Source organism: Gracilinanus agilis, chromosome 2, assembly GCF_016433145.1.
Source record: "Gracilinanus agilis isolate LMUSP501 chromosome 2, AgileGrace, whole genome shotgun sequence".
Lineage (NCBI taxonomy): Eukaryota > Metazoa > Chordata > Mammalia > Didelphimorphia > Didelphidae > Gracilinanus > Gracilinanus agilis.
In genome coordinates, this window is record NC_058131.1 from 237142607 (window position 1) to 237168860 (window position 26254).

Sequence of the window (26254 nt, forward strand, 5' to 3'; positions counted from 1 at the left end):
AAGTCCTGAAGGAAAGCCAATGGCAGATTAGGGTGAAGAGTGAAGTGAAGGGCTTTGGGTTAGCAAGATTTTGAATGGGGTTAGGGTACCAAGGTATATCTGCTTTAATTTTGCATCCAACTCTGCCCTTTCCCATTATCACATATCCTTCCCTCTTTCCCAGTGATCAAGGAACTTGCCAAATCCCTATATGCTAAGTCTTCATCTTCACACAAGGTAAATAAAGATATTATTGGGACTAGGAAGATGGAAGAAGAAATCCTTTGGAAAATTTAGTTCACAAGCCTGAAATCCCAACTTTGGTGAAAAAGTTTGAGAAATAGTCCTATCTAGATATGTACTATCTCAAGGCACAGACAAAAGAAAGCCTAACCTACCTCAGATTCTTAGACTGAAGTTCTTTCAACCTAACCACCACTCTCTCCCCACCAAATGAGGTCTAAAGGACAGGTATGGTATCTTCACCGGGATGGGGTTCGGTTCATTTGACATTTTGTCTGGTTAATGTTCCAAGTCAGTCTTAAGTTCAAGTGCCATCATTTGGCATTTCTGCAACCTGGAGCAAGTCTGATGACTTTCTTGCACATCCTTAAAGTTGGAATATTCCCCCAAAATGCTATGAGCCTTCCTCATTCCGATTCCTCTTAAGAATGTTTAACCCACTTCTATAGTGGCACAAAAGTACCCTCTACTGGTGAACATGGCACAAACAATATTCTCAGGAAATTATAGTTCTCCCTTCTACATTGCTGGGGTTGGGGGCACTGTGCTCCAATGATCTGGAAAATCTGCAACAAAATTCTTTGGCCCTCTCTTCATACCAGAGAAGTCTTGGAATTGTTTTCTTTTTATGGGGTGTTTACAGTACCTTATTGTAAAATTTGGGTTATTTGTTCATGGATTGTATGTAGGTCACTGCTTCATTTCTAGTCTTTGTCTTCTTTCCTATTCTTTTTACAAACTTTTTACTTATTTCTTAAAAAGTTGTGAATGTTGATAGTATTAAATGATAAAATGTTGATATTACATAATACCATACATATATTTAATGCATTTCTGAATTTTTAAACTTTTTCTGTCATTTGCTGGCCTCCATGTGTCTGTAGCTTCTGCAAAACTCCCCCAAAATTCCCATTTCTTATGTAGATCTGAGATATAGTGAAACTGCAATGGGAAAAGTTGTGATGGGAAAGGGAAACTACAAGAGCTGTGTGAATAATAATAAGGAGATTGAAAAAAAAAACTTTACTAGTACTGAAGAGAAGTATTCTTAGAGAACAATCCATCTGAAAGATCTGGAGGGCTTGCCAACACTGCAAATAATAAAGGGGTCAACAGGAAGCTTTGGCAATTAAAAAAAAAAGCTAATGTGATCTTTGGCTACATTAAACTGTCTAGAATGCTCTTCTCTGGTCAAGCCACAACTAAGGCACCATAGAGTACTATATATATATTTCTAGGTAAGACATTTTAAGTAGGGAGAGGGCAAACAAGAGAGAGTCCAAGAGGAGACCTAGATATGAAGGGCCTCACACATGCCAAATGACAATCCTTTTAAGAGAGGCATTTAGCCTGGAGAAAGAACATATTCATTCTTTTCAAGAAATTGAAGGATGGTAGACTTATTTAGTTTGGTTTAAAATGGCAAAAACATGAGTAGTGGATAGAAGTTGCAGAGAGACAGATTTAGGCTTGACATGAGATAAAAATTCTGAGCAATGAGTTATACAAAAATAGAATGAGCACCTCAGGAGGTAACAAGTTACCCTCCCCTTTCAAGTGCTCACTAAATATTCACTTGTTTGGCATGTTTCATGGGAAATTTTTGGTTAGAAATTGGCCTGGTATAGATGGCCTTTGAGGTTTCTTCCCAATCAGACTGTGATCCTGCTTTCCCATTGGTGAAAAGGGAATAATACCTACAAGCCTAACCCACAGGGTTGCTATAAGGGAAAAAAAATTGAAATAATTTCAAAAAATAAGTTAGCAGCACGCCACAGTTTATTGTTAATAGAACATCAGAACTGCCACATCAGGTCAGCCCCATTTCCCAGCCTGGGCACATGCTCTTCTCAATGATGCCCCCTCAATGTTGAGGGAGGTCCTCCGAAGAATATATTTTCTTTAATGACACAACAGACCTATCTTCCATGCATTTACCTAAGCTATTCCTGATCCCCAATTACGTGAGGACCACTCATAGACAGTAACAAATTCCTTAAACTTACTGTGTTGTGCTAAAGGACACTTGCTTTTAATCCCTCCATTCTAGCTTTAAAGGGGTCTACTCTTCTGATAGCTCTAGTGAAGAAATTCATGTTTAGATTCCAGCTGCCATATTTTTAACCTGGCTCTCACCTGGAGAACCCTCTTTATTATGTCAAATCTATAATCTTCTTCTCTGGTTCTCTCATGTCTTTCTCAAGCTATGGAAACAAGAAAGAGAAAATACTATCTGCACAGACAAATCCGTTTTGTCCCAGAGATGAATGATGTATTGGTTGTTTTCAATACTATGGAGGGCAGTGCTCTTCACTTGGTTGACCTTTTTGGCTCCAGCAGTACTCTAATAAGCTAATTATGTCAGAGAACAGTCTCCAACAACTTACAGATCTTTCCTAGGTCATGAATGGAATAGCTGGCTGGGAAACTAATCCTAAATAGTTTGGATCACTGTCACCCAAATCTCCTGCCTTATACTTGCCCCCATGGAATCACAGACATCTGTGATTTCTGCCTGCTCCCAGAAAATGTGCCTACTATTTGTCTTAGGCTGGTTTGGCATTTCAGTGCTTCCAGGAGTTTAAAGTATCACCTGTACACCTGAAGAACACTGTGAGCCACAGTGTTAACAAAATGTCAGCCAAACCTACTAGCCTGTGAGAACAGACCCTCCTGCATGTGCCCACTGAGGGGCCAACTGAGAACAGCTCTAGAAGGCTCCTTTCTAAAGAAAAAGCAGAGCACTGCACTTCAGTGGAGTTGACCATGCTTAATCTGACAGGCACACATACACCAGAAATACCAGTTGCCACTGGGTAGATTATGTAAACTCCATCTTATCAATCCTGCCATCTCCCGCAGCTACTGAATAACTAGGTCAGCTGCCTGGTTGTGGCATCAAAAGGCTAGATCATGGCTCCCAAGTCTACCACTGTCATTTCGACTAAAATCACAAAGACGTAACAGAAATTTATTAGGGAAGTCGTAAAGGAAGAAGAGATAACATTTCAGACCCCAGTTTCCTTCCAGTGTCAAGTATTTAGGAAAAAAGTGACAGGTTATGGTCTCAATTTCCAACATGAAAATTCCCCAGAGACCTTTCTGCTTACTGAACTGGCCCCAATAGTCATCACTTGGTTACGTAACTATCTCCAAGACTAATACCTCCAACTTCTAGATGAGGGGGAAAAAAAAAAAAAGTAGCCACTCAGGAACTGAAAGAGGCATTCCTGACCCCCACACACTTCATAAAGTGTCCAAAATTAGCATGTTGGGCTAAACTCCACAGCACTCAAGTAGCAGAGATTATCTTGGTCTCTTATCTTCTCTGCTGATTATGGGTCACAATTCCTATTCTGATTCATTTGACCTAATTGTTCCTGTCCCCCATAACTTACACAAGCACCAATGCTTGAGTAAAAGTTGAATAGGATGCAAAGCCCAAGAACAAAATAATTTTAGTCAATTTGCCTACTACTGCTCCCTCAGGCTGTCCCATTATTTATTTCCTCCTCTTTTCAGTCCCTCCTCACTTGCTAGCCTTCTACCTAACTGGAAGTGTTAAATGCTCAGTGAGATGACATAGACCCTGTGTGGTACTATCCTCATGTCACAAGTGATGCTGCTCATTTGGGAGGCAGACGGGGTGAATCAAAAGCCTAGAAATTTCAGCTGTCCTCCTCACCTTCATTAGGACAGGTTTGAAAAATAAGTTTTCAGTCTCTAGGAATCCTTGTTTGACTTCTAGATCAGAGAGCTGTATTGGGCATATTACCTTATGCTCTACGATACTACAAAGAAAACTGTAGTGAAGACACATGACCATGTGTAGGGTCAGTAGACCAGGTTTTCTCCCCTAATTTCTGCTTACACAATCTCCCAATCTTGCCACAGAGGGCAACAGAGCCCTTCCAAAGAGAAACAGCTTTATTAAACAACCTCAAAAATGCAACATTTGCACTCATGTCCAGTCATGGCTGATGGGAAGGTCTGACTACCAGCCCAGCTGTCATCTGACTGGCTTAGCTGGTATCTCATGAAAGAAGCCACTACTTCTTACTGATGTCACCTTTGATTTGTTTTGATCTTGGTAAAAGGGGGGAGAAGCTTTCTCCTCTCTGAAAAGCAGAGCCCCTAATTCCATCTGGTAATAACACCTATGAAATGTGTGAAACCCAGTGGTATAGCCATCTGCTGCATTAAGGGGGACTGAGAACAGGGGAAAAGGGGGGAAAGGGGATGGCTTGGAAGCCAAAACCTGCTGATCCCAGAGGATGGTACTGCATTTGCTGAACAGTAAGGTTACCTAGCCCACTGGTTCTAAAAGACTCAAATGCCTATCCTTGATGATTGAGCAGGCAAACAAGGATGATAGTCTCAAAGGAAGTCTTCAAGAAGGCAGGCAACATCACAAAGCAATCTGTGTGCCTGCAGGCTTGTTGGAAGGCAGCCATCACAGACAATGAGAGTTAGAGATATTACACCGGCGTCTTCAAGGAGCTGGTGGCAATCGCTGTAGGAAGAAGAAAGAAAGCATAGTCAAGACTCAGCCAAGAGAAATCAAGGAGCCTTTGCTCTACAGTTCAGGAAAGAAAGATAAGGGTAAGGTTGAGGACTCAGGAGTCATAAGGTATTAAAATTCTTAGAAGAAATCAAGCCCATGATATAAGGATCAAGGGTGCCAGCAGAACCTATATCCTTTTCTTTACTCACAGGTCTAACTAAACTTTAGCATCTCCTGGCCTCCAGATTTCAGGATATGTGGCAAAAAGAGCTCTGTTACAAAGCCAGCTTTAGTTTGGCTATTCTGCATAAGAGTAAGGGTGGGTTCATCAGTCAGTTGATCCAGGACATTGGAAAAACTTGAAAACAAGGGATTCAAGCTAGCATGATATATAATCATAACAATTCTGCTCTCTTAGGGCTTCCTCTGATTTAGTTCTCAGTTAACAAGACCTACTTATTCTGCAGTTCCATAGAAAACAACAGCCCATCTCTCAGAAAAAATAGAAAGGTTATCTGTCAGATAAGAACAGCTCTTTCTTAATGATTCACTAGTTCCTGAAACTTTTTTTTAAAGCTAACACATATATAGTGCTTACTATGTGCCAAGCATTGTGTTAGGTGCTTTATAATGATCTCATTTGACCTGACAAACAACCCTGGAAGAAAGGTGTCATTATTATCTCCATTTTACAAATGAAGAAACTGAAACAAAGAATTTAAGTGACTTGCCAGGGTCATAAAGCTAGTTAAGTGTCTGAGGCCAGATTTGAATTCAGGTCTTCCTGACTCCAGCCCTCTTAATATATACAAAACAAATTTCTCTTTCCCTAAAAGATGATCTCCTCATCTCCTTCTGACTTCACCAATTCTGTTAATAGTAGCCATTCACCTATATTCATCTCTTTTTTGGTTCAACATCCAAATGATATCCCCTAAAAGTGAGCATAACCTAAGGCTCTATCCTGCGCCACCTTCTCTCTCTTCCTCTTGAGAGTATGTATCATCAATTCGATTTCGATTATCAACACTAGACAGATGACTCCCAGACTATCCAGACCTAGTTTCTACTAAGCTCTAATCACATATCATTAAGAACTATTCACTGTGTTATTTCCAAATAGATAGTCCATAAGTATCTCAGATTCGACATATCCAAAACAAAACTCATAATCTTTTCCCCAAATCAACCATAGTTCCAATTTTCTCTATTTCTATCTGATAGATCTTGGGACCCAAATCCCCCCTACTGAGACCAAAGTGTACCACTCCACCCCTTCCCCTTTCCCCAGCACCTGTCCAAGCCTGGGACAGAAATTGCCACAATAGTAAAACCTGGAAGAACACCAAGATATCCCTGTCAGGCCCAGACAAATGACCTCCTGCATCACTGACCATCAGGCCTGAGAACTTACCACCCCCAGAGCCCAAGGTTCCCAACTCCCTTATAGCTATCCAATCATCTAGACGTAAGAACCCCAACTTTGCCCAATAGAGGCAATCCAGATTACCTAATCCCAGACCACCACCCTATAAAAGATTCCTCCCTTTTCCAACCCGGGGTAGACCCTTAGCCATCTACAGGTTGCAGGCTCTCCCCTTGCTCTCCCTTCCTTCCTCCCTGTCTCCTCCCCAACCCCCCCCACCTTTCCCACATAAAGACTGGCTACATTACTCAACTCTTTGACTCATTAGTCTCAGGTCGGACCCCCATCAACCAGGTCTGACACTATCAAAGTTTCAAACCTTCCTGTCATCAAGTTCAAAACCTTGGCTTCATACTCCTCCTCCCTCACCCTACCATGTGCAATCAGCAGCCAAATGCTGTCAGTTCTGCCTTCTGGCTCTCTCCTCAGAATCTCCTTGTTAACACTCACTCACATGACCACCGCCCTCATTCAGGTTACTTCTCTCCTGACTACTGCAATAGTTTAATTGGTTTCCCCGCTTCCATTCTCTCGGCTCTTCAAACCATCCATAGGCACCAAAGTACTAGTCTTAAAAAGCACAGTTCTGACCATGTCACTCCCCTGCTTAAAAAGCTCCAATGCTTCCCAGTAGCCACAGAAAAATACAAACGCCTCAGTTCAACATTTAAAGCACATACTTCTCAATCAGGCTCCAGGCTACCTTTGCTTATCTTATTACTTGCAATCCCTCCCTCCTCACCTTCACCTCTTAGAATTCCTGGCTTCTCTCAAAACTCAGCTCAAGTACCACTTCCTACATTAGGTCTTTCTGGATCCTATATAGCTTAGCTACAAATGCACCTGCCCCTGCCCTGAAACTTCCTGGTATTTACATAAATGTGTACACATTATTTCAACAGACAGAAGTCGAGTTCCTTAGGAGCAGGAAATGTTTCATTCTTGTATCCCCAGGATCTAGCATAGTGCCTGTCACAAAGTAGGTGCCTAATGTGTACTGATTGACTGATAGTGTCAAGATCCTTCCCTGTTTCAGGCCATTAACATTTCTCCGAATGGCTTCTCATTGATGGTCTTAAAGGAAGTGAAGGGTGCTGCTTTTCTAGCACAACTGATGCCAGGTAGCAATCAGTCTGCCAACTTCTGCCCCAAAAGGAATTTCAGAAGAATGCCTATGAAAAGCTGAAGTCATCCAACGACCACCAGCTACACCTTTAGCACCTACTAATTAAGCTCAGCTCATAATCAAACTAGAACATAAGAATGGACAGTGCCCAAATGAACCAAGCTGCCTGCAAGTATGTTCAAGATTAAAGTAAAATTCAGTTTTTCCTGATGCCATCAAACTGTGGGGAGTCTTCCTGAGCTCCATCTGTGAACCAGAAGATTTCATATCAAAAGCTCATAGTAGGGGTAGCTGGGTGGCTCAGTGGATTGAGAGCCAGGCCTGGAGAAGGAAGGTTCTAGATTTAAATCTAGCCTCAGACACTACCTAGCTGTGTGCCCCTGGGCAAGTCACTTAACCCCCATTGCCCAGCCCTTACCGTTCTTCTGCCTTTGAACCAATATTTAGTACAGATTCTAAGAGAGAAGGTACAGGTTTTTAAAAAATCTCATAGTATATAAGATCAAATAAAGGTCCTGGTAGCAAAATCCTCAGAAGTAGCAAGAAGCAACAAAACTGCATAGGAGAAACAGAAGAATGAAGCTCACAGACAGTTGGGCAACAGATTATCATGTTTGAAGATCGAGAAGGTCAATTATGGTGTGTGAAGGGGTATAATGTTTAATAAATGAAAAGAAGGTTTTTTAAGACAGATAAAGAAGTACTTTTTTTTTAAACCCTTACCTTCCATCTTAGAAACAATACTGTGTAGAAGAGCAGTAAAGGCTAGGCAATGAGGGTTAAGTGACTTGCCCAGGGTCACCAAGCTAGGAAGTGTCAGAGGCCACATTTGAACTCAGAACTTCCTGTCTTCAGGCCTGGCTTTCTATCCCCTGAGCCACCTAGCTGCCCCCAGAGAGAAGTGCTTTCAATGTTAATCTTTTAGATTTATATTTTTTTCCTGTGTTTATTCTATGTTTAACTTAAAAAAGGCATTGTTGTCTAAATCTGTGCAAACTCCTCACCTGCAATGCTACTGGGAAAAGAATATTTTCAGCAGTCTTCCTCTATAGCAGCTGAGTGATAAATTACATAAATGGAAAGAATATCCCACTAGAATTATCAGGCAAGTCTATGCCTTCTGCTCCACATGGGACGACCCTCCTTCCTCTCTGGTAAGACTCACCTGTGGGGTAGAAGGCAGAGCCTGAGAGGTGGACTCCTCTAGAGAGGCAGCTCCTGTGCCCATTGGGCTCAATGTAGTGACACGACTGGGTTGACCTCGCAGAGTTACTGTAATGGTGGTTGGGGCCTTCAAGCCTAAGGAAAAAAGGGATTTGAGTTATTATTATAACCACTACTTTGAAAGGAGTCTTCTCAATACCACTTCCTTCTTCCTCATTTGTTTCTTTCTGTCCACTTATCCAATCAACTGTACCCCACTATTCAAAGTTCAGAAAAAAACAGTAAGCAGCCTGTGTTCTCATGAGCTCCTTAAAGTAGCACTACTAGTCCAAGCTCCTATCCAATTCAAAAATCCCCTCTCCATTATCTTTGACATAGCTTCACTCAATTTCGGTTTCAATACTGCTAGCAATGGAAAATATACTTCCTTCAAAGCAGCTCATTCTATTTGGGGGCAGTTCTTACTGTTCCTTATGAATATGACAGACTACACCTGCCTCCCCTAAAATTTCTTTGGTCCCAAGTCTGTCTTCTAAGTTACACAAAAACCCATGGAGCCAAATCAGTTGGAGGTTCCCTTTCTAATTCTCTTGGGTTTCAGTTTAAAGTCACGTCTCATCCATGTGATATGAGCAGGCAAGCTACAGAGTTGAGATTCCCCAATCTGTCACTCACACAAGTCCTCATGAGACTCACCTGCCGCTTGATTAGAAATCTGAGCCAGGCCAGGGAGGCTACTGGCCAACTTAGCGAGGCCCCCATTGGTCAGCAGTTGGTGAATGGCTGTAGGCTTCCCACCAGGAGTGGCACCCAACGAGGAGAGAGTGGTGGCCACAGGAATGGTACGAACAATAGTGCCAGTGCCTGTGGTGATAGCACCCAGGCCCTGCATAGGAGTTGGCAACTTCACACTGCTGGCCTGTGAGATATATAAGCCCAGGTATTAAAAAGCTGTATCATTTAATGACATTCTTTGAGTTTTTGAGAACCACAGAGGATCAAAGGAATAGATGAGGGAAGCCCTAATAAAAATTGTTAGCTTAAACTCAAGGTTCTTTAGCTGGACAGGATAAGGAGCTATCCAAACTTATACATTTAATAGCTGTGTGCCTTTGAACAAGTCATTAAACTTGCCTCAGTTTCCTCATCTGTAAAATGGGAAGGATAAGGATATCTACCTCCCAGAGAAGTTGTGAGACCAAATGAAATAATTTTAAAGTGCTTGGTACAAAATAAACACTACATAAACATTTGTTGTTGTAGTTATTATTGACCCCAATCCTAAATTGGCTATGACTACCTCTCCCTAATCTGCCCATCCAAGTACAATGCAGATCTCTGAACTTCTGACCACTTACCTGTGTGGCTGGCCCTGGGGAAGCACTAGCTGGGAGGGTAGGAGTTTTGCTACTGATATCCTGTAGGCTGAAGCTGAGACCCTGAAGAAGGCTGCTGGCAGATGTGGACCCTGGGAGGAGAAGACCACCATCAATACAATAGGCTTAGCCACCCTTATCCTTTAGCCCAAAGGTTTCCCATCTCTTTATCTTTTAACTAATAAGCCATTATTTGCTGGTTTGAACTCTTACTTAGAATTAGCATTCAATTATCTTCCTACTTCTCTCTGAAGACTCATGTGGTACATGGCAAAAAAGTTGGGGTGCTATAGAGATACCCACTTACTCTAAACTTGTCCCCCAACTAATCTACTTTATGAGACAGGACCTTTAAAGGTTCTCCCTGACCCGATTCATACTCTTGCCAAAAGATTTTCTGCTACTAACCTCAGCCTAGAAGAGTAGAGAGAATAGACTTGCCTAGCCTATATAAGTGGACCTTCTTTAAGGAGAAGGCAAAAAGGTACATGGTCTTGCTAGTACCTAGCATTTGAGCCATGTCTCTGATTCCATATCTCATGCACAAAAATGTTTATTAGAAGGGAATAGGGGCAGCTGGGTAGCTCAGTGGATTGAGAGTTGGGCCTAGAGACAGGAGGTCCTAGGTTCAGATCCGGCCTCAGACACTTCCCAGCTATGTGACTCTGGGCAAGTCACTTGACCCCCACTGCCCACCCTTACCACTCTTCCACCAAGGAGCCAATACACAGAAGTTAAGGGTTTTAAAAAAAAAAAAAAAAGAAGGGAATGGAAGGGAGGGAACAGCTAGGTAGCTCAGTAGATAGACAGCAAGGCCTAGAGACAGGTCCTGAGTTTAGATCTAGCCTCACATTTCCTAACTATGTGACCCTGGACAAGTCACTTAACCCCACATTGCCTAGTCCCCTTACTGCTCTTATACATAGTATTAATTCTAAGATGAAAGGTAAGGATTAAAAAAAGAAGGGAATGGAATCTGTAGCCCAAAAAAATTCCACACATGATACAATTGTAGACTGAGATCTCCTACAGGAAGAGGCTGAGTAAAAATTCCTTACCATGAATGAAGGTTTGGCTAATTCCTAACATCAAAACCATGCAAAACCTACACCTATAAGCTAGGTCAAAAAAGATCCCTCTCATATGAAACCACCACCTTCCCCCTGCCCAGTAGCACATCAAAAAGCAAAGGAAGTCAAGGTGGGGTAAAATACCTGGGAGTGTGCTGCCAGGGGAGGCTGCCACGCAGTGACCACCACTAGCCACCAAGCGGCTCTGCAAAGTGTGGAAGGCACTAGGAGCAGTACTGTTGGGAATAATGGAGGAAGAAGCTGGGCTCACTGACACTGTTTCAGAAGCCACACTTGATCTGGAGAGACAAGAAAAGAGTTGAAGCACTGTTCCAAATTTCAACTGGCAAACTGATGAGACAGACTATGGAGGTAGCCAAGTATAAAGAAGAGGTCAGGGGAGGCACAGGAAAGAACATCAGAGAAAGAACTCTGGCCTCCTGACTTTCAACTTCCAAAAATTGCCACCTACATCCTAAGCCAAATTCTACTAATAGGGAAGGAATAAAGTCAAGTATAGAAATCAGTAAGGGAGACTTCAATACCAATATTTCTTTCTGGGGGCCAGGCCATTAGAACAAGGATATGGGTAATGGTGGTAGAGTTGAAGATCCTCAGACAAAAAGTGGCTCCCCTTTTTGTGGATACAAATAGAAAATGGCCTACCCCACAGAGAAATGTCTCATAGAAGCAACCTAAGAAAAAACAAATTTGCATGCCTAAGGACAAACTTTATGCGATCTATCAGAAAGAGATGAAAAGAAATGACATTAAAAGAAAACAAAGCCAAGTAGACTCACTTGGCTGTGGTGAGCAGCCCTGTTAGCTCCTTGGCACCCACAGCAGCTTGCCCCCGAGTCACAGTAATAGGTTTTCCTCCTGAAAATGAACAACAGCTTTTAGACACATTGACTGCTCACATCTGCTTCTGCCTATACCTCACAAAATTACGGAGCACTAGGAAAATACAATAAACCTGGACTGGTCTCACTATTCCCAGACTAAACTGAGCTATACCCTACTGATAAAGATCTCTGGACTGGGAGTCAGAATATCTAGTTTCAAGTTCCAATTTCACCCTTTACTATGTGACCATAAGTAACTCAATTCAAACGGCATTTAGCAAGCATGTACTCAGTGCCTGATATTAATAGGCATTGGGGGTAAAAAAATAAAAAATGAAAGTCCCTGCCCTCAAAGAATTTACATTCTAAAAATGGGAAGCAATTTACATAATACAAAATATATTCAAAGCAATTCTGGGAACTGGGGCAAAGGACACTAACGACAGGGGGATCAGGAAAAGGCCTAATAAAAGAAGACAAACTTTTAAAATTCCAAGAGGCAAAGGGAGAACATTCTAGGCATGGGGGAGAGCCTGAACAAAGGCATGAAAACGGGAAATTCACAGTTCAGGAATAGCAAACTAGCCAGTTTGACTGATAAAAAGAGTGGGTATGGGGAAGTAATATGAAGTCAGTCTAGAAGAGACAGTTTGGACCTAGGTTTTGAAGGGCTGTAAATGTCAAATAAAGTCCATTTTATCCAAGAAGGAGTCACAAAAGATTCTTTTTTTTTTTTACTATTTTTTTTAGTTTTTATTTTGAATGTTTTCCCATAGTTACGTATTTCATGTTACAAAAGATTCTTAAGCAAAAGATAGACATAGTCAAATTTGAGCTTTAGAAATACCAACTTAGAATTAGTCATTTCTCCTCTCTGGGTTTCAGTTTCTAGAATTGTAAAATAAGGGAGTGAAATCAGGTTTTCTCTAAAAATCCATTATCTAATGGTCTATGACTCCAATATCAGATCACTGGACCCTGCCTGGTTTCTTCCCACATGTATTTCAATGTCTACTTCTACTACAGGCTCCTTTGTGAGTTGGAATAAAGACTAAACCCCAGAGCAGGAGCCACAAACTAGTGGGTCTAAGCTCTCTGTGAGTATTCAATTAGTGCAATAACAGCTTCTCTAGTCACTTACCCTCTGTCGTTCCTCCTTGGGATGGGAGACTTGGTCCACTAGCCCCATCCCCATGAGAGACAATGGTCACTTTGATCTTAGCTCGCTTAGAAGCCTTGCTACCTGGAGGGGGGCTAGGAGGATGCTGACGCTTCAGCTGGCCCCGAAGGTCTTCTTTATCAGCTTCCTCAGTTTGGTCTGAGGAGATGGGAACTAAAAAGTGAGGAAAATCAGTCTGAGGCCTCCTCCATCCCAGGAAGGCCCAACAGGCATTGCCTCAAAGAGGCACACAAGCATGCATCCCACACATACATACTACTCAAACTGAATGATCAGTCCTTGTCCAAAGCCTTGAACCCAAGAAGCTTCCAAAGTCAACTCTGTCTTCAGTCACCTCACCTTGGACTCTTCCCCACAATAGCAACTTAACCCTAGAAGCTCTGTCCTGAATGATGTGACTACATCCCTGCTCATCCTGACCTCAGCCCTGGAGAATGAAGAGGTCTAGAAAGAAAAAAGGAGTAAATTTCTCCCTACCATGGCTGGGTCCAATAAGGAAATATTAGCGTGACAAGGAGAATAGGTAGTATTTCCTAATCTATGAAATAGTTCTGTCCATCTCTGATTCCATTTGTCCCTCAAATCACAAAACTAAAGTTCTCTTAGGGATATTAAACATTGCATTGGACACAGCAAGGCAGAGAAATGTGTAGGACCAGAGGAAAAGTCCCCAGTATACCTAAGGACTGCAGAGCATAAGGCCACTAACCCTGTCCAGCAAGAGGGCCATCCTCCTCTAACTATTATAATTTCCATGGAAACACTGAGTTTTGCCTAGTTCCATGAAATCTGGGGCATTTCCTTTGTCAAATGTAGGAGATCTAAAGAAATTCCACTGTAGAAAAAACAGTTGATTCTTTTCTTGTACTCAGGCTAAGGGAGTTCAAATATGGAACCCAAAGCTCTTGCTCTAAAGTGAGCAGGGTAACAGCAAACCATGCAACCTGCTTCAGAAATTGCTTCTCTCTAGCATACAAACCAGCCTCTCTTCACTGATTGGTGAATAGATCCAAATCAAACTCATCCACAAGGACGGCCAAGCCTTCTTTGTTCTCCTCTCTCCAAAGTGCCCTTCACATAGGCCTCTCCAGACTGGCTCACCTCCAGGAATGTTTTCAACTCTGCAGGGGGACTATCCCACCCCAACCCTTCCCATTCAAGCACAAAGGGCAGTACAGCTACTCCCATGAGGGGCAGGATCCTGGCCTGGAGCCATAAGTGATTCCTCTTGATCACCATCACAGCACAATAAGAGCTGGAAGGATCTTTCAAGACCTGAATGCACTGGCTCAAACAGGAATGGAAAAGTGGAGGTAGAACAGGGAAAAATTTTTTTAAAGCTTTGAAGCTTGCAAATGGTTTCCTTCCTTTAGTGGTCATGATGGGGGCAAGAAAACAGAGGCAAACAACTTACAGAAACATAGGCCTTTCTATATATACAAAGGGGGCAAACAAAAAGGGTCATGCAGAGAAATCAAGAAAATGAGAACATGGAAGAACAAAGAAAATAAACCAGAGAGAAAATAAAAAACAACGGAAGGAAAAAGAACAAGAGAAATGCAACATGACAACGGCCAGAGGGTCCCACAGAGACAAATCCACTGAGAAAGAAATAGGAAGATGGAGAGGAAGGCAAAAAGATGGAAGGAGTAAGAAGGGAGATTAAAAAAAAAAAAGACAAATAAAAAGGAAAGGCTAGAGCAAATATTCAATCTAATTCCACTAAATACCTATTTAGCACCTACTTTGTGCAAGGTATCATGCTGGGCTATCTATGTGAGAGAGGCAAGTTGAGCAGCAGATGCAGAGGAAGCAAGAGACAAGCAGGCAAGAGAAAGATACTCACCAAAGAGACAGGAGGAGGTGCCGGGAGGAAGAGTTTTCCTCACCAGCATGTTTTGTTTCAGAAAAGCAGCAAACTGCGCTGGAATGAATCAGAGAGAATTACAGAATCATAGCCGGCCAAGGGAGACAAGGAGGGGAGAGGGAGCCAGGAAGGGGCCTGAAGATGTCTCATTACTTCTTGCTGACTGAAACCATCACTGATGGGATTCTGAAGTTACTGCTCTCACTCATGACCAACTGGTCTCTAAGCAAAAGGGAGAACAACTCCATTCTGGTTCCCTGCCTAACCAATGTCATTAACAGTATGCCTATTAGCAAGAAAATCTCTAAATATTCCCTGAATTGCTGTACCCTATTTGATGATCCAAATGGTAGTAACAGCTAACATCTCACCCTTTCCCTTTGCCAAAAAAAACAAAATAAAACACGATTTAATGGTAACTCCATTCCAACCACAAAGCACCGGGCAGTCGTAGAATACAAAAACACTATCACATAAACCTGAGGGGCACACCCACGTATGCATGCACACACCCATGCAACACACGCACACACATGCAGAGCTTTCTCTTCATTCTTGTTAGCTTTTTTTTTTCCTAGAGTACCTTGAAGGAGTCTAGGGTTTGAGTTCTGAACATTAAGCACCTGATTAATAGGGCACACAAATAGATGAGATAATCCTGAGTTCCATATAGTAAGGGCAGGAAATAACTGAAGCACTCAGACCCCCTAGAAAATTCTGAACATGTTAGATGTTCCTGGATAAACAATCAATTCCCATAATACCAGCTCCTATCTGTGCTAAACCTAAACCAGAATATCAGCATAAAATTATTAGCTGCCCTTAAGCAATTTCTTCTCTGACACCTCCCTTCTTTCCTCTTCCTTCACTGATTCTTTACCGTGCTCATATTTTCCAAAGCTCATTTCAATCAGATTTCAAAATTCCCCAAACCAAATGTGTAGCAAGGACAGTGATAAGTCCTTCCCAAAAGAAATCTCTGTTGAGTTTAGCATGGAAATCATGACTGTCAAGTCACAGAACAAAGAAGAGCCCAGTGAAATCTGAATATCTTCAAGCCTCACCCTTTGAGAAGTCACTTTCAATAGGAAGTGACTCCGGGAAGCAATCTGTACATAGAAAGAGCAAGGAGATAGCTTTCCCTGCTAACAATTAAAATATGAAGTTCAGCACCCTAAGATCCCTGCCATCAACAAAGCAAAACAAGGAAGATTGTCCTTCCACACTTTCCATTCACAACCCAGTAGGCTGGCCCTTCATGACTTCCTTTCATTTCATTTCAAGGCTACTCCTGATATTTAACCTGTTTTAGAAGTGAGTGCACACCAATATCTTCCAGATCATGCTCACTGGGGAAGGTTGGGGAGGTCAATTATTTAAGAAATCAAAGTTCTAAGGAACAACTACAAAAAATAAGGGAAGGAAACTCCATTTTGGCATTAGATGTGGGATCTGTACCTTGAGCTTGTTTATGGGTCAAGACAGCTTCTGTCCGCTGTACGTGTCTCTTCAATAACTGAGCAGTACCAATTTGACTAGACTTCTGGACAGAGGTCACTGTTGCCATTTTGGTCTTGGGACTAGAGGTGGGGCTGCTAGACACACTTGACAGATCCTGAATAGAGTTAGAGAGATAAAGAAATCAGACACCTCCTAGCTGTACAACCCTGAGCAAGTCACGTAACTACCCTTGTCTAGCCCTTACCACTTTTCTGCCTTGGAACTGATAATTAGTAATGATTCTAAGACAGAGGTCTTTTTTCAAAAAGAAAGAAAAAGAAAAACATGTTATTTGGACTATAAGTTAATTCAATAACAAGAAATAGTGTTAGGTACTGGAGAGTTATAAAGACAGAAGCACAAAATTTCATGAGATTTCTTGTCCTTAAGAGCAGGAATTTTCCTTTTACGAATATGTAAAACCTGAAGCATTAAGAGATTCAAGAGATAAGAATAAAGGCTAGAAAGGAACCCAGGAGTCACAGAATACCAGCCCTTCATTTTATATATGAAGAAACTAATGCCTCAGCATTTAGGTAACTTGCCCAAGATAATATAGCTCCTAAGCAGTGAAGCCATAATTTGAATCAGGCCCTTCAACTCCAATCTAGTGTTCTTTCCACTAAAGCACCTTGCTGAGAACCAAACTTAGAAATCCTAACTCTCTAGCAACATACTCCCTCCCCAAAGTCTCCACATACAAGCATATTATCCTTAAGCTAAATTACCTCGGAACCAGAAGGTGAGGCAGGAAGCTTAGCAGCAGGAGAGGTAGGCCTGCTTCCCCGTTCAGGAAGTTCAAAAGCTAAGTCCCGGCGGGCTGAGTCACGTGGCTTCTTCTTCTTCTCAGCATCCTGATCCCGGGGCTCTGAGCCACTATGACCTTCAGCACGAGTGAGCACACCAGTCAGGAAGTCTGCAATCTCATCCTGGTTCAAACAGAAAGTGACTATCCATCAGCATCAATCAGTGTTACCCTAGGGTACAATCTCAAGGACATTTTCAAACCAGTATCAACTTCACCCTGCTTTTGATATTAAGATGAGCTGGTTTTTTCCCTCCCATATGAAGCCTAACACAATCTTCTCAATCAGTCTACAAATAAATACTGAAACCAGGTAGTAGGACCCCTGAAGGACACCTGAAAATCACAATACTCTACCACTTTTATCCATCTGAATTATTCTTCTTCTCCAAGTTACTCTTTCTCCTCTTCTTTTTTTCTTCCTTGACTATGCCTTGTATTTCCCAACAGACCTCACAGAAAAAACTTAGTACTACAAAAAAAAGAAGTTTCTAGACCCTCAACTGAACCAACCCCCCAGAATATGATGACAAGTACATCTAAAAGAAAAGCACAAGATAACTATATTTACCTGGACACATCTGTCCACCATGCTCTGAGTCAGGCCTTCAGATTTCTTCTTTGCTTTGCTTATCCTAAGAGAAAGGAAAAAAGAAATTATGTGAAAGTATGATTCAATTAAAAAAAAGTCTGCTAAATTATTTGAATTTTTAGAGTAAATTTATTTTCCAAGCAAAAGAAGCATAAGTTAGAAAAAAATGGATAAATCTCTCTAAAAGACATACTCACAAAATACTAGAAGTGAAAGAAACCTCAGAGACCATCAAGTCCAACATCCTCAATTTAGAGGAGGAAACTGAAACCCAGAATGGTGAAATAATGAAGTGTAGTAGTGGAAGAACTAGTTCTAAACCAGAATTCCTAATTCCTAACCAAGTGCTCTGTCTACTCACAATTCCACACAGCCTCTCAATATATTTATCATAGAATTGAGAGCTAGAAGGGATCTTTAGCACTGCATCTCCTCCAGTCCACTAATTACCCACTTATTTTTCAGTAATGTTTGACTCTGCATGACCTCATTTGGGGTTTTCTTGGCAAAGATACTAGGAGCAGTTTGCCATTTTCTTCTCCAACTCATTTTGCAGATGAGGTAACTGAGGCAAATGGGGTCAACTGGTTTGCCCAGGGTTAGATAGCTAGTTAAGTGTCTGAGGCCACATCTGAACTGAGAAAGATGAGGTTTCTTGATTCCAGGCCTACCACTCTCTCCACTATGCCACCTAGCTGCCCTACTTCTCATTACATATGAGGAAATTGAGACTCCAAGAGACCACACTTAAAAGACATTTTCTTCCACCTCACTTCAATTAATCTTACACACTCTCTTTGCAATCTACTAGGAAACTGCAAACACTCCTCAAATGTGCCTACCTGAGATTGTCATCAGCTCCCCCAACTACCACCATGCTGTTATCAGCACGGATCTTCTCTCGAAAGTCCTCCATGGCTTCAGTATGACATTGTAAGGAGTTCTGGCCAATGACAAAGAGGACTGGAGTCTTCATATCCAGAAGAGGGTCATCCACATCCTGATGAAAGAAAAATCTTTAGAAGATATTAACCAAATAATATATATTCATTGAATGCCTACCTGGAATTTAGGCAAGAAAAGGCAGTGTACCTAAGAAACTTCCCAGGTGTAGGAAAATTCCTTTAGTTAAATGGAGCATAGGAGGGAAACTGTACTGGTACCTTAACTTCCTTTTCCCATTCTAATAATTAGTCCATAATCTTTATCTTATCCTTACCCCTCTGGGACCATCCACAGTAAGCAGAGGAAATCCAAGGCAGACAACTGCAGTAACATATTCCATCACGGATACCTGAAAATAATGCAATTGTTGATATAAGGACTCATCTCCCTGGAGCTTCAGCCAGCTAAGAATCCTTTATGTAACCCAATCAACCAATTAATTAGTCCTAACCTCCAAGACACTATCCTGATCTCAAGGTCTTTTAGTCATGACATCTTTGGGCATTATGAAGTAAATGTTTAATAAATGCTTATTGAATTAAACAGTAAGGAATACAAGTTGTGTCATTTTGTATATAGTCATGTAACCCAAAGACATGGCCTTGAGATGAACCTGAAAGAATATTGAGGCTATAAATTTCATAGCCTTCCAATTCCTCAAAATAAGAGTCCAGGACAGCTTATTTTTTTCCCAGTTAGCAAATAAGATCAGAAGAACTCAAGAAAAGAGTTCTCTATCTCTTAAGTAAGAAAAAAAAAATTCTTGTGGCCCCCATTACTGCCCCTTTATTTAGAATAGTCCTTTAGTATATACTTTCCTTTTCTAAACTACTTCTGAGATCAGAGATATAGAAGATGGATCACTTCCTTCAGTCGGTCTAAATACTGGGTTCAAATTAAAAAACAATACATTTTACTAATTATACTTATTTTACACTCTTGAGGGGTAAAATTTCTAACACATCAAGCAAATCTATGTAAACCAATATTCAAACTTATGCTAGACAGTAAATAAATGTACCCCAACTTTTCTAGAAAAGTAGGGAGACAACCTAACATCCAGTACCAAAGGCAAAAATTTAAACTTCCACCTTTGGATTATTAATTATCCCAAAACTTTAAGAGAATGACCTTTAAAAAGCATGATGAGAAATTACTTACATGACAAGCCACTAAGGCTCCTGTATTCCAGCCAATCAAAATGATGGGTTTGTGGGGGAAATGGTTGTGAATCTATAAGAAAAAAGAGAGAGAAAAGAGTATAAGATAAGTCCTAGTCAGCTGCAAAGCCAGCCCAAGACCTGATTTGGTGCCTCAGCAGAGAGATATGAATATTCTTACCTCTAATACTTTGCCTCGAACAGCTCCAATCATGTGCTCAAGACACTGCAGAACTCCAACTCCACTCCCATTATTTAGGAGATGAGTAGCAATTGGGATAACCTACAGAGGACGATGGTGCCATAGTAATAAAGGCTACATACAAAGGCAAGTTTTGAGCCTAATCAAATCCAAACCCAAATCTCAAATCTTTCACTAGCACTATTTCTATTTCCACATGAAACCAAAATAGAATAAAGCCTCCATATTAAAGTCTAGCTTTCTGGAAAATATCGATCATTAACAGCACAATTCATTCCATTTCCCTTCCCCTTTTTTCCTCTTCCTTATTCTTCAATGATCTTATGTACAAGGTTCCCATTTCCAGCACATACCTTGCCCAAACAGGATAGCTGTGACTGCCAAAATCGGTGTCTTCTAGAGGTAGGGAACATGGAACTTGAGGGACCAGAAGAGGCAATGAGAATCAGTGGAGATCCAGGGAGCTTGCTCTAAAGAGAAAGAATCCCATCCACTCACAGATAAGTAAAGGTTGCTTGCCCTTTCAAGTATCAAGGTCTCCATTTTTTCCTCTTTTTTAACAAAAGGTCAATTTACTATTACTAGGCAAATTAAATGGATAATTTCTGAAGTTTACAATCTAAATTTTGTAATTTTCTCACCATAGAACTAAGCTCTATAAAGGATATAATATGGGGTAGCTAGGTGGCTCAGTGGAAGGAGAGCCGGGCCTGGAGATGGTAAATTTGGGATTCAAATATAGCCTCAGACACTTCCTAGCTGTGTGACCTTGAGCAAGTCACTTAATTCCAATTATCTAACCCTTACTGCTCTTCTGCCTTAGAACCAATACTTAGTATCAATTCTAAGACAGAAAGTAAGGAGATGGGGTTTTTTTAAATAGAGAAAATAAGTCCTCAGGGCAGCTGCTATATCAGTTTATTTTATTTGTTATAAAAGAGGGTTGAGGAGGAAGTGAAGACCATTGTGGGGTGGAAGGTTAATGGGAAATGAGGGCAGTGTAAAAAAAAAAGTATCAATAAAACTTAAAAAATAAGTAACTGGTTGTCCAGCTTACTGGTTTGTTATGAGAAAGCACTCCTACAGCAGGGTCCCAAGGTCTTTTGAGCAGAAGAGACAAGGCTTCAGCTCCTGCAGCCCCAGTCTTTGTGGTAGATGACATCAACATCCGGTCAATCAAGGTTGGTATCTAAAAGAAAAGAACAACAAAAAAAATCAGTATTGTGTAAGTGGGCCTCTCACCACCTGAGACCAGGCTTAAACCCTGCTATCTGAAACAAACCTAAGCTTCTTAGACATTTTAATCTAATTTTGTCTGCACCTAAGACTCCCTTAAAGAACAAAATATGCAGACCACTAGCTACAGCAGGTGCCTTATATAAAATGTTGTTATTCCTATGGCAAAATAGTCTACTTGCAAATACATATTAGTTTCAGCGGTAGCCTATTTTAGTATAAATTCAAAAAGTGGTCTTATAGCTATATAAATGTAGGCTCCAGCTATGCTAATGTCTGCAAGTAAAATGACTTGAATGAAGAAGGGGATTGTGATAATCTCAATGCCATCCATGAAGGTCAATGACTTGCATAGTAGATAGGATTTTTTAAAACACAGCTTTTAGAGAAACAAGAATTTTAGAAATACTAAAGAAACTGAAAAACAGAAAGAAGAATGATCTAACAGTCAAGGAAAAGGAAGAAAGGCTCAAGGAAAATGGCCAGAAATTATACACCCAAAAAAGACTAATTTAGAGAAGTAATGCCACTTAGGATATCAAAGAATTACCTAGAGTACAATCCAGTCTGAGTTTAACAGCCAGAGACTACTTTAAAACAAGACAGAAAGGACCTCATTTCCTTAGTGACCAGAAGAATTAAGAAAATGTCCTTTAACTGGGCTGGCACCAGAAGCAAGGGAAATGAAACTGGAAATGACTACAGAAGTTCACCTGATATATATGAAAGCTGATTCAGTCAAGTTTAAATGAAAAGCAGTATCGTGTAAACATAATAAACATGGGACTTTTAGAGTCAGAAGACCTAGGTTCCAATGCTTAGTACAGCTATCTTCTAGCCACGTGTCTATGAACAAATCAGAACTTCTCAGAAATTCTTATTAGAATTCTTCATCTATAAAATAAAAGGCAGTGAAGTGGAGTAGAAAACACAACAGACTCAGAACTAGGAAAAATCTGGGTTCAAATCCTGCCTAATACATTTCTAAAATGTATGATTCTATGCAAGTCAGAACTTCTCGGTGTTTCAGTTACATAATCTATAAAAGGGGGAAGGGGAAGAAGGAAAGTTCTGAATTTTGTGGCTTCTAAGGTCTATATTCCAGCTCTAAATCTATGATCCTATGAAAATAATATCTACATACTAATATTTGCTTCACAAGATTGTGAGGAAAGCCCTTTGCAATACAACTCCTAAAGCATGACATAAATATGATTCCTATTTAAGTAATTCAATTGTACACATGTACCTTTATATTTACCATGAGATTTTTTTCAAATTGTGCTAATTTTGCTCCTTATCTGACACTAAGCATATACTTAAAAAATTAAAATAAAAAAGGTAACAGGAAGAAGAGGAAAGACAAAAAAACTCACTAATATTTTAACAAAACATATTAAGTATTTTAACATGCATACTACCTAATAAAAATAGAGGAATATATGGATATAGCACCAGGCCTAGAGTCAGGAAGACCTGAGTTCAAATTTGGCCTCAAACACTTATTAGCCATGTGACCCTGGGCAAAACATTTAATCCTATTTGCCTCCATTTCCTCATCTGTAGAATGAGCTGGAGAAGGAAAAGGAAAATGGCTCCAGTAACTTTGCCCCAAAAAACCCTCCATGGGGTTGTGAAGTGTCAGACACAACTGAAATGACTTAGCCACCTAATAAAAAATTAAGAACTCAAATTAAATTCAAAGTATACTCCCTGGGAATAACAAACAGGGTTCTTTGCCTTTTGAAAAGTGGCAGGCAGAAAAAACAGATGTAAGCTTTCTCAAACCCCAAAATTAGTTCCCTCTTTATTACTTAGATTTTAGCATATGGCAAAGTTTTTTCCTTTTAGTAAACAAAATCTTTTGGTTTATTCTCCCAGAAATTCAAATATGGAGAGCACCTCTGATAACCCAGAAAGATGATTAGAATTTCCCTCATCTCTTGACATCCTCCTTACTTGTTTTTCTGATCTAGCCCAAGTTCTACCCATTTTGAAAATCTAGTACTTTTCCAAGAGCAAACAATGCAGATATCTCTGCATGGCCAATTTATAATAATAAAAGACACTGATATAGAACTTTAAAGCTTGCTAAATGCTCTATATAATTTATCTCATGCAACTGTTCTCTTTCTGCCTCCTACTAGTCTCTCTGCCTCAGGTACTTTATACTTCAATATATTCTCCACAGTGGTGCCAATTATTTTCCTTAGGTACCTATCTGCCCACGTTGCTCCCCTATGTAATCAATAGCACCCTATTGTCTCTAGAATCAAATATAAATTTCTCTGTTTAGTTTTTACAATCTAGTCTTGTTGTCTATAACTTCCCCTCCCACATACAACCAAACAAACCAGCCTCCTCTCCACTCCTCACAGACTATCTCCTATTGCTGAGTTTTTCCCTGGCTGTCCATGCCAGCAAAGTACTCCCTCCTCTCCATTTCTACCTTACAGAATTCCTGTCTTCCTTCAAGCACTACCTTCAAGGCTTTCCTGACTCCCTCAATAACCCCTCCCTCTCAAAAAGGTATTTAACTATTTTGTATTTGTTTGTATGTATTCTCTTTAAACCTAGTGTATATAAACTTTTATCCTGGTTGTCTCTCCTGTTGGAATGTATGCTTCTGAGTAGGGATTGCCTTGGACATTGTATTTATAACCCCAGCATCTAGCACTGTGCTAGGTACACAATAGAATTTTAATCATTATCTGCTGATTGACTAATCTTTGGTTTCCTCATCTGTAAAATAAGACAGTTGTTCTCAATCAATGACCCTATGACCTTCACAACAGTCCTATGAGGTAGATGGTGGCAGCCCATAGATGATGAAATTGAGGTCAGAGAGGTTAAGTAATCTGATCACGGCCACAAAGAAAGTAAATTTCAGGACGGCATTCGAATCCAGGTCTTCCTAACTCCAAGTTCAGAACTCTTTCCCCTACTACATATTGCCACTCGATCACAGTTAGTCCACATGATAAAAAGAGAAAGCGTTCTTCTTGTTTTTGAAAATATTTATCATGTATGCAAGGCATCTAATTTTGGAGGTATGAGAGAATGGAGCTTTTATGAAAGCATTATAAAGACAATAAACTTTAAATGAAAAACTAATATTGAAGTAATTGAAGCTGAGTTGTTCCATAGACCACAAGGGTGATTTATGTTTGACTTATATTTGAAATTTGCCAACCTAATGTAAACATTTTATTTTCTTCTCTCTAGTCTATACAGATACTTGCAGATCAGTGAGAGGATACAATATTCTTAGAGGCAGTCTTGACTATTCCCCTTCCAAATTTCAAAAGAACAAGGAAGAATGCTAATAAATGAAAAGTACAACCAATCAGTCTTGGGGCAAAGCTGAATTTGCAGGTCAGTGACTGAGATCAAGGCACTTGATTCAGAAAAGATGTTTACTAAAGCAGCTTTGTATGAGGAATCTATCCCATCCTCTTGCTCCTCTCTACCCACTCTAGATCCCAATCTGGAAGGCAAACCTCATCTGCTTATCTTTTCCCTAGTAACTAAGTTCAAGGAAACCTAAATCAAGCACCATCTTTTCTACCCACACATTCCTCAATCTCCTCCTGCTTCTGACTCTATTACAAGGATTGAGGGGACTTGAGGGAGGGAAGAAGGGGAGGAACATAAGAAACCATACAGGTGTCACACTAATAGCCTATTAATGGGGAAGGAGCAGTGGAATTAAGCAATATTGCACAACTCTCTAAGTAAAGCAATTTAAGTTACTTTTACGAACCCCATGTGATATAATAGACAGCTATTATACTGCCTCTAAACCTTCTCTTTATCAAGCTAAACATCCCCAAGTTCTTCAATCTAGCAGCTAGGAGGCACAGTGGATAGAACACCAAACCTTTGGTCAACATCTGACTTCAAATTTTACCTCAGACACTAATTATGTTACCCTGGGCAAGTCATCTAACCTTTTGTGTGTCTCCTCAACTATAAGAGGAATAATGATAGTATCTATCTCACAGAGTAGTTGTGAGAATCAAATCATTTTTAAAATTTACAAAGCAATTGGCACAGTACCTGCCATATAGTAGGCACTTAATAAATGCTTGTTCCCTTCCCTCCCCTCAACTAATTCCTGCATTGGGATGAAATGGAATGCATCAGAAAGGCCAGTGGACTTGAGTAAGAGAGCATGGATTCAAATCACTGCCTTTGTCTTTCTTTTTCTATGTAATCTTGGGCATGTCACAAACTGTTTCCTTATCTATAAAATGATATAGATTTGGGCCATACTAATATAATAAAAACAAAACTACCTAAATTAATTTACTTATTTAATGTCACACCAATTAAGACTACTAGTTACTTCTTAAAACAAAAATAAGCATGGTGACAAGAAACAAGAAGTTGGCAAGTGGCAGCCTAATAATAAAAGAGAAAAAAATACAAAAGGCATATAAAAACTAAAAAAGCCTGGCTATAGTATGCCACCAACTATTAGAGAAACAAAAAATGTCCCTTGCTTAGATAATTTCCTAACATCACAGTAGACAACAGTGTCTGAGATTCATCGTGACGGATACATCATCCCCAAATATTAAATGGCTATTCAAGGTCTTCCATGATCCTTCCAGGCTTTTTCCCTACTCTTTCCTTACATAAAACTGATGTCATAGCCAAAGTGGTGTATTCATCGTCCCTAAGAGTCCTTCAATTTTCCCAATACTCTTGCATTCAATAGCACCATTCTCCCTGCCTAGAATGCTCCTTGGTCCGACATGATCCACTACCACCTCTACCTCTCAAAATACTACCACTTTTAAGGTCAACTCATGAAGTCTGCCCTAATCACCATAATAAGAAGTTTTCAATCTTCTCCCTCAATTCTTTATTCATCAGAAACTACCTGGTATTGAGATTATCCGTAAACATGTCTCCTCTAAAAAATTATAAACTCCCTGAGGGCAAAGGCCTTTTCTTATTTCTGCATCCTCAAGATGATGTAGCAAAGTCCCTACACAAAAGAGTTACTCAATAAGAGTATGGTAAATG

The 26254-nt window shown here is 40.4% G+C and overlaps 1 protein-coding gene across 4 annotated transcripts in view; it reads right to left on the reverse strand.

Annotated features, from left to right (window-relative positions):
* Nucleotides 1-1983: 1983 nt before the first annotated feature.
* KANSL3 (KAT8 regulatory NSL complex subunit 3) overlaps nucleotides 1984-26254 on the reverse strand; it is a 44428-nt gene continuing 20157 nt past the window's right edge. For 2 of the 4 annotated variants that reach the window (XM_044663775.1, XM_044663774.1), the window contains 17 exons: nucleotides 21042-21173; nucleotides 20338-20454; nucleotides 19964-20065; nucleotides 19784-19855; nucleotides 18897-18971; nucleotides 18520-18677; nucleotides 17657-17720; nucleotides 17009-17209; nucleotides 16239-16395; nucleotides 14760-14837; nucleotides 12875-13066; nucleotides 11689-11767; nucleotides 11033-11187; nucleotides 9801-9910; nucleotides 9139-9361; nucleotides 8444-8577; nucleotides 1984-4735 (listed from right to left, as the gene is read on the reverse strand). In XM_044663775.1, the coding sequence (XP_044519710.1) occupies nucleotides 4715-4735; nucleotides 8444-8577; nucleotides 9139-9361; nucleotides 9801-9910; nucleotides 11033-11187; nucleotides 11689-11767; nucleotides 12875-13066; nucleotides 14760-14837; nucleotides 16239-16395; nucleotides 17009-17209; nucleotides 17657-17720; nucleotides 18520-18677; nucleotides 18897-18971; nucleotides 19784-19855; nucleotides 19964-20065; nucleotides 20338-20454; nucleotides 21042-21173 (2070 nt within the window). In that variant the 3' untranslated portion in view covers nucleotides 1984-4714. The remainder of the gene's footprint in view (nucleotides 4736-8443; nucleotides 8578-9138; nucleotides 9362-9800; nucleotides 9911-11032; nucleotides 11188-11688; nucleotides 11768-12874; nucleotides 13067-14759; nucleotides 14838-16238; nucleotides 16396-17008; nucleotides 17210-17656; nucleotides 17721-18519; nucleotides 18678-18896; nucleotides 18972-19783; nucleotides 19856-19963; nucleotides 20066-20337; nucleotides 20455-21041; nucleotides 21174-26254) is intronic. The other 2 variants (XM_044663777.1, XM_044663776.1) reach the window with 2 other exon arrangements.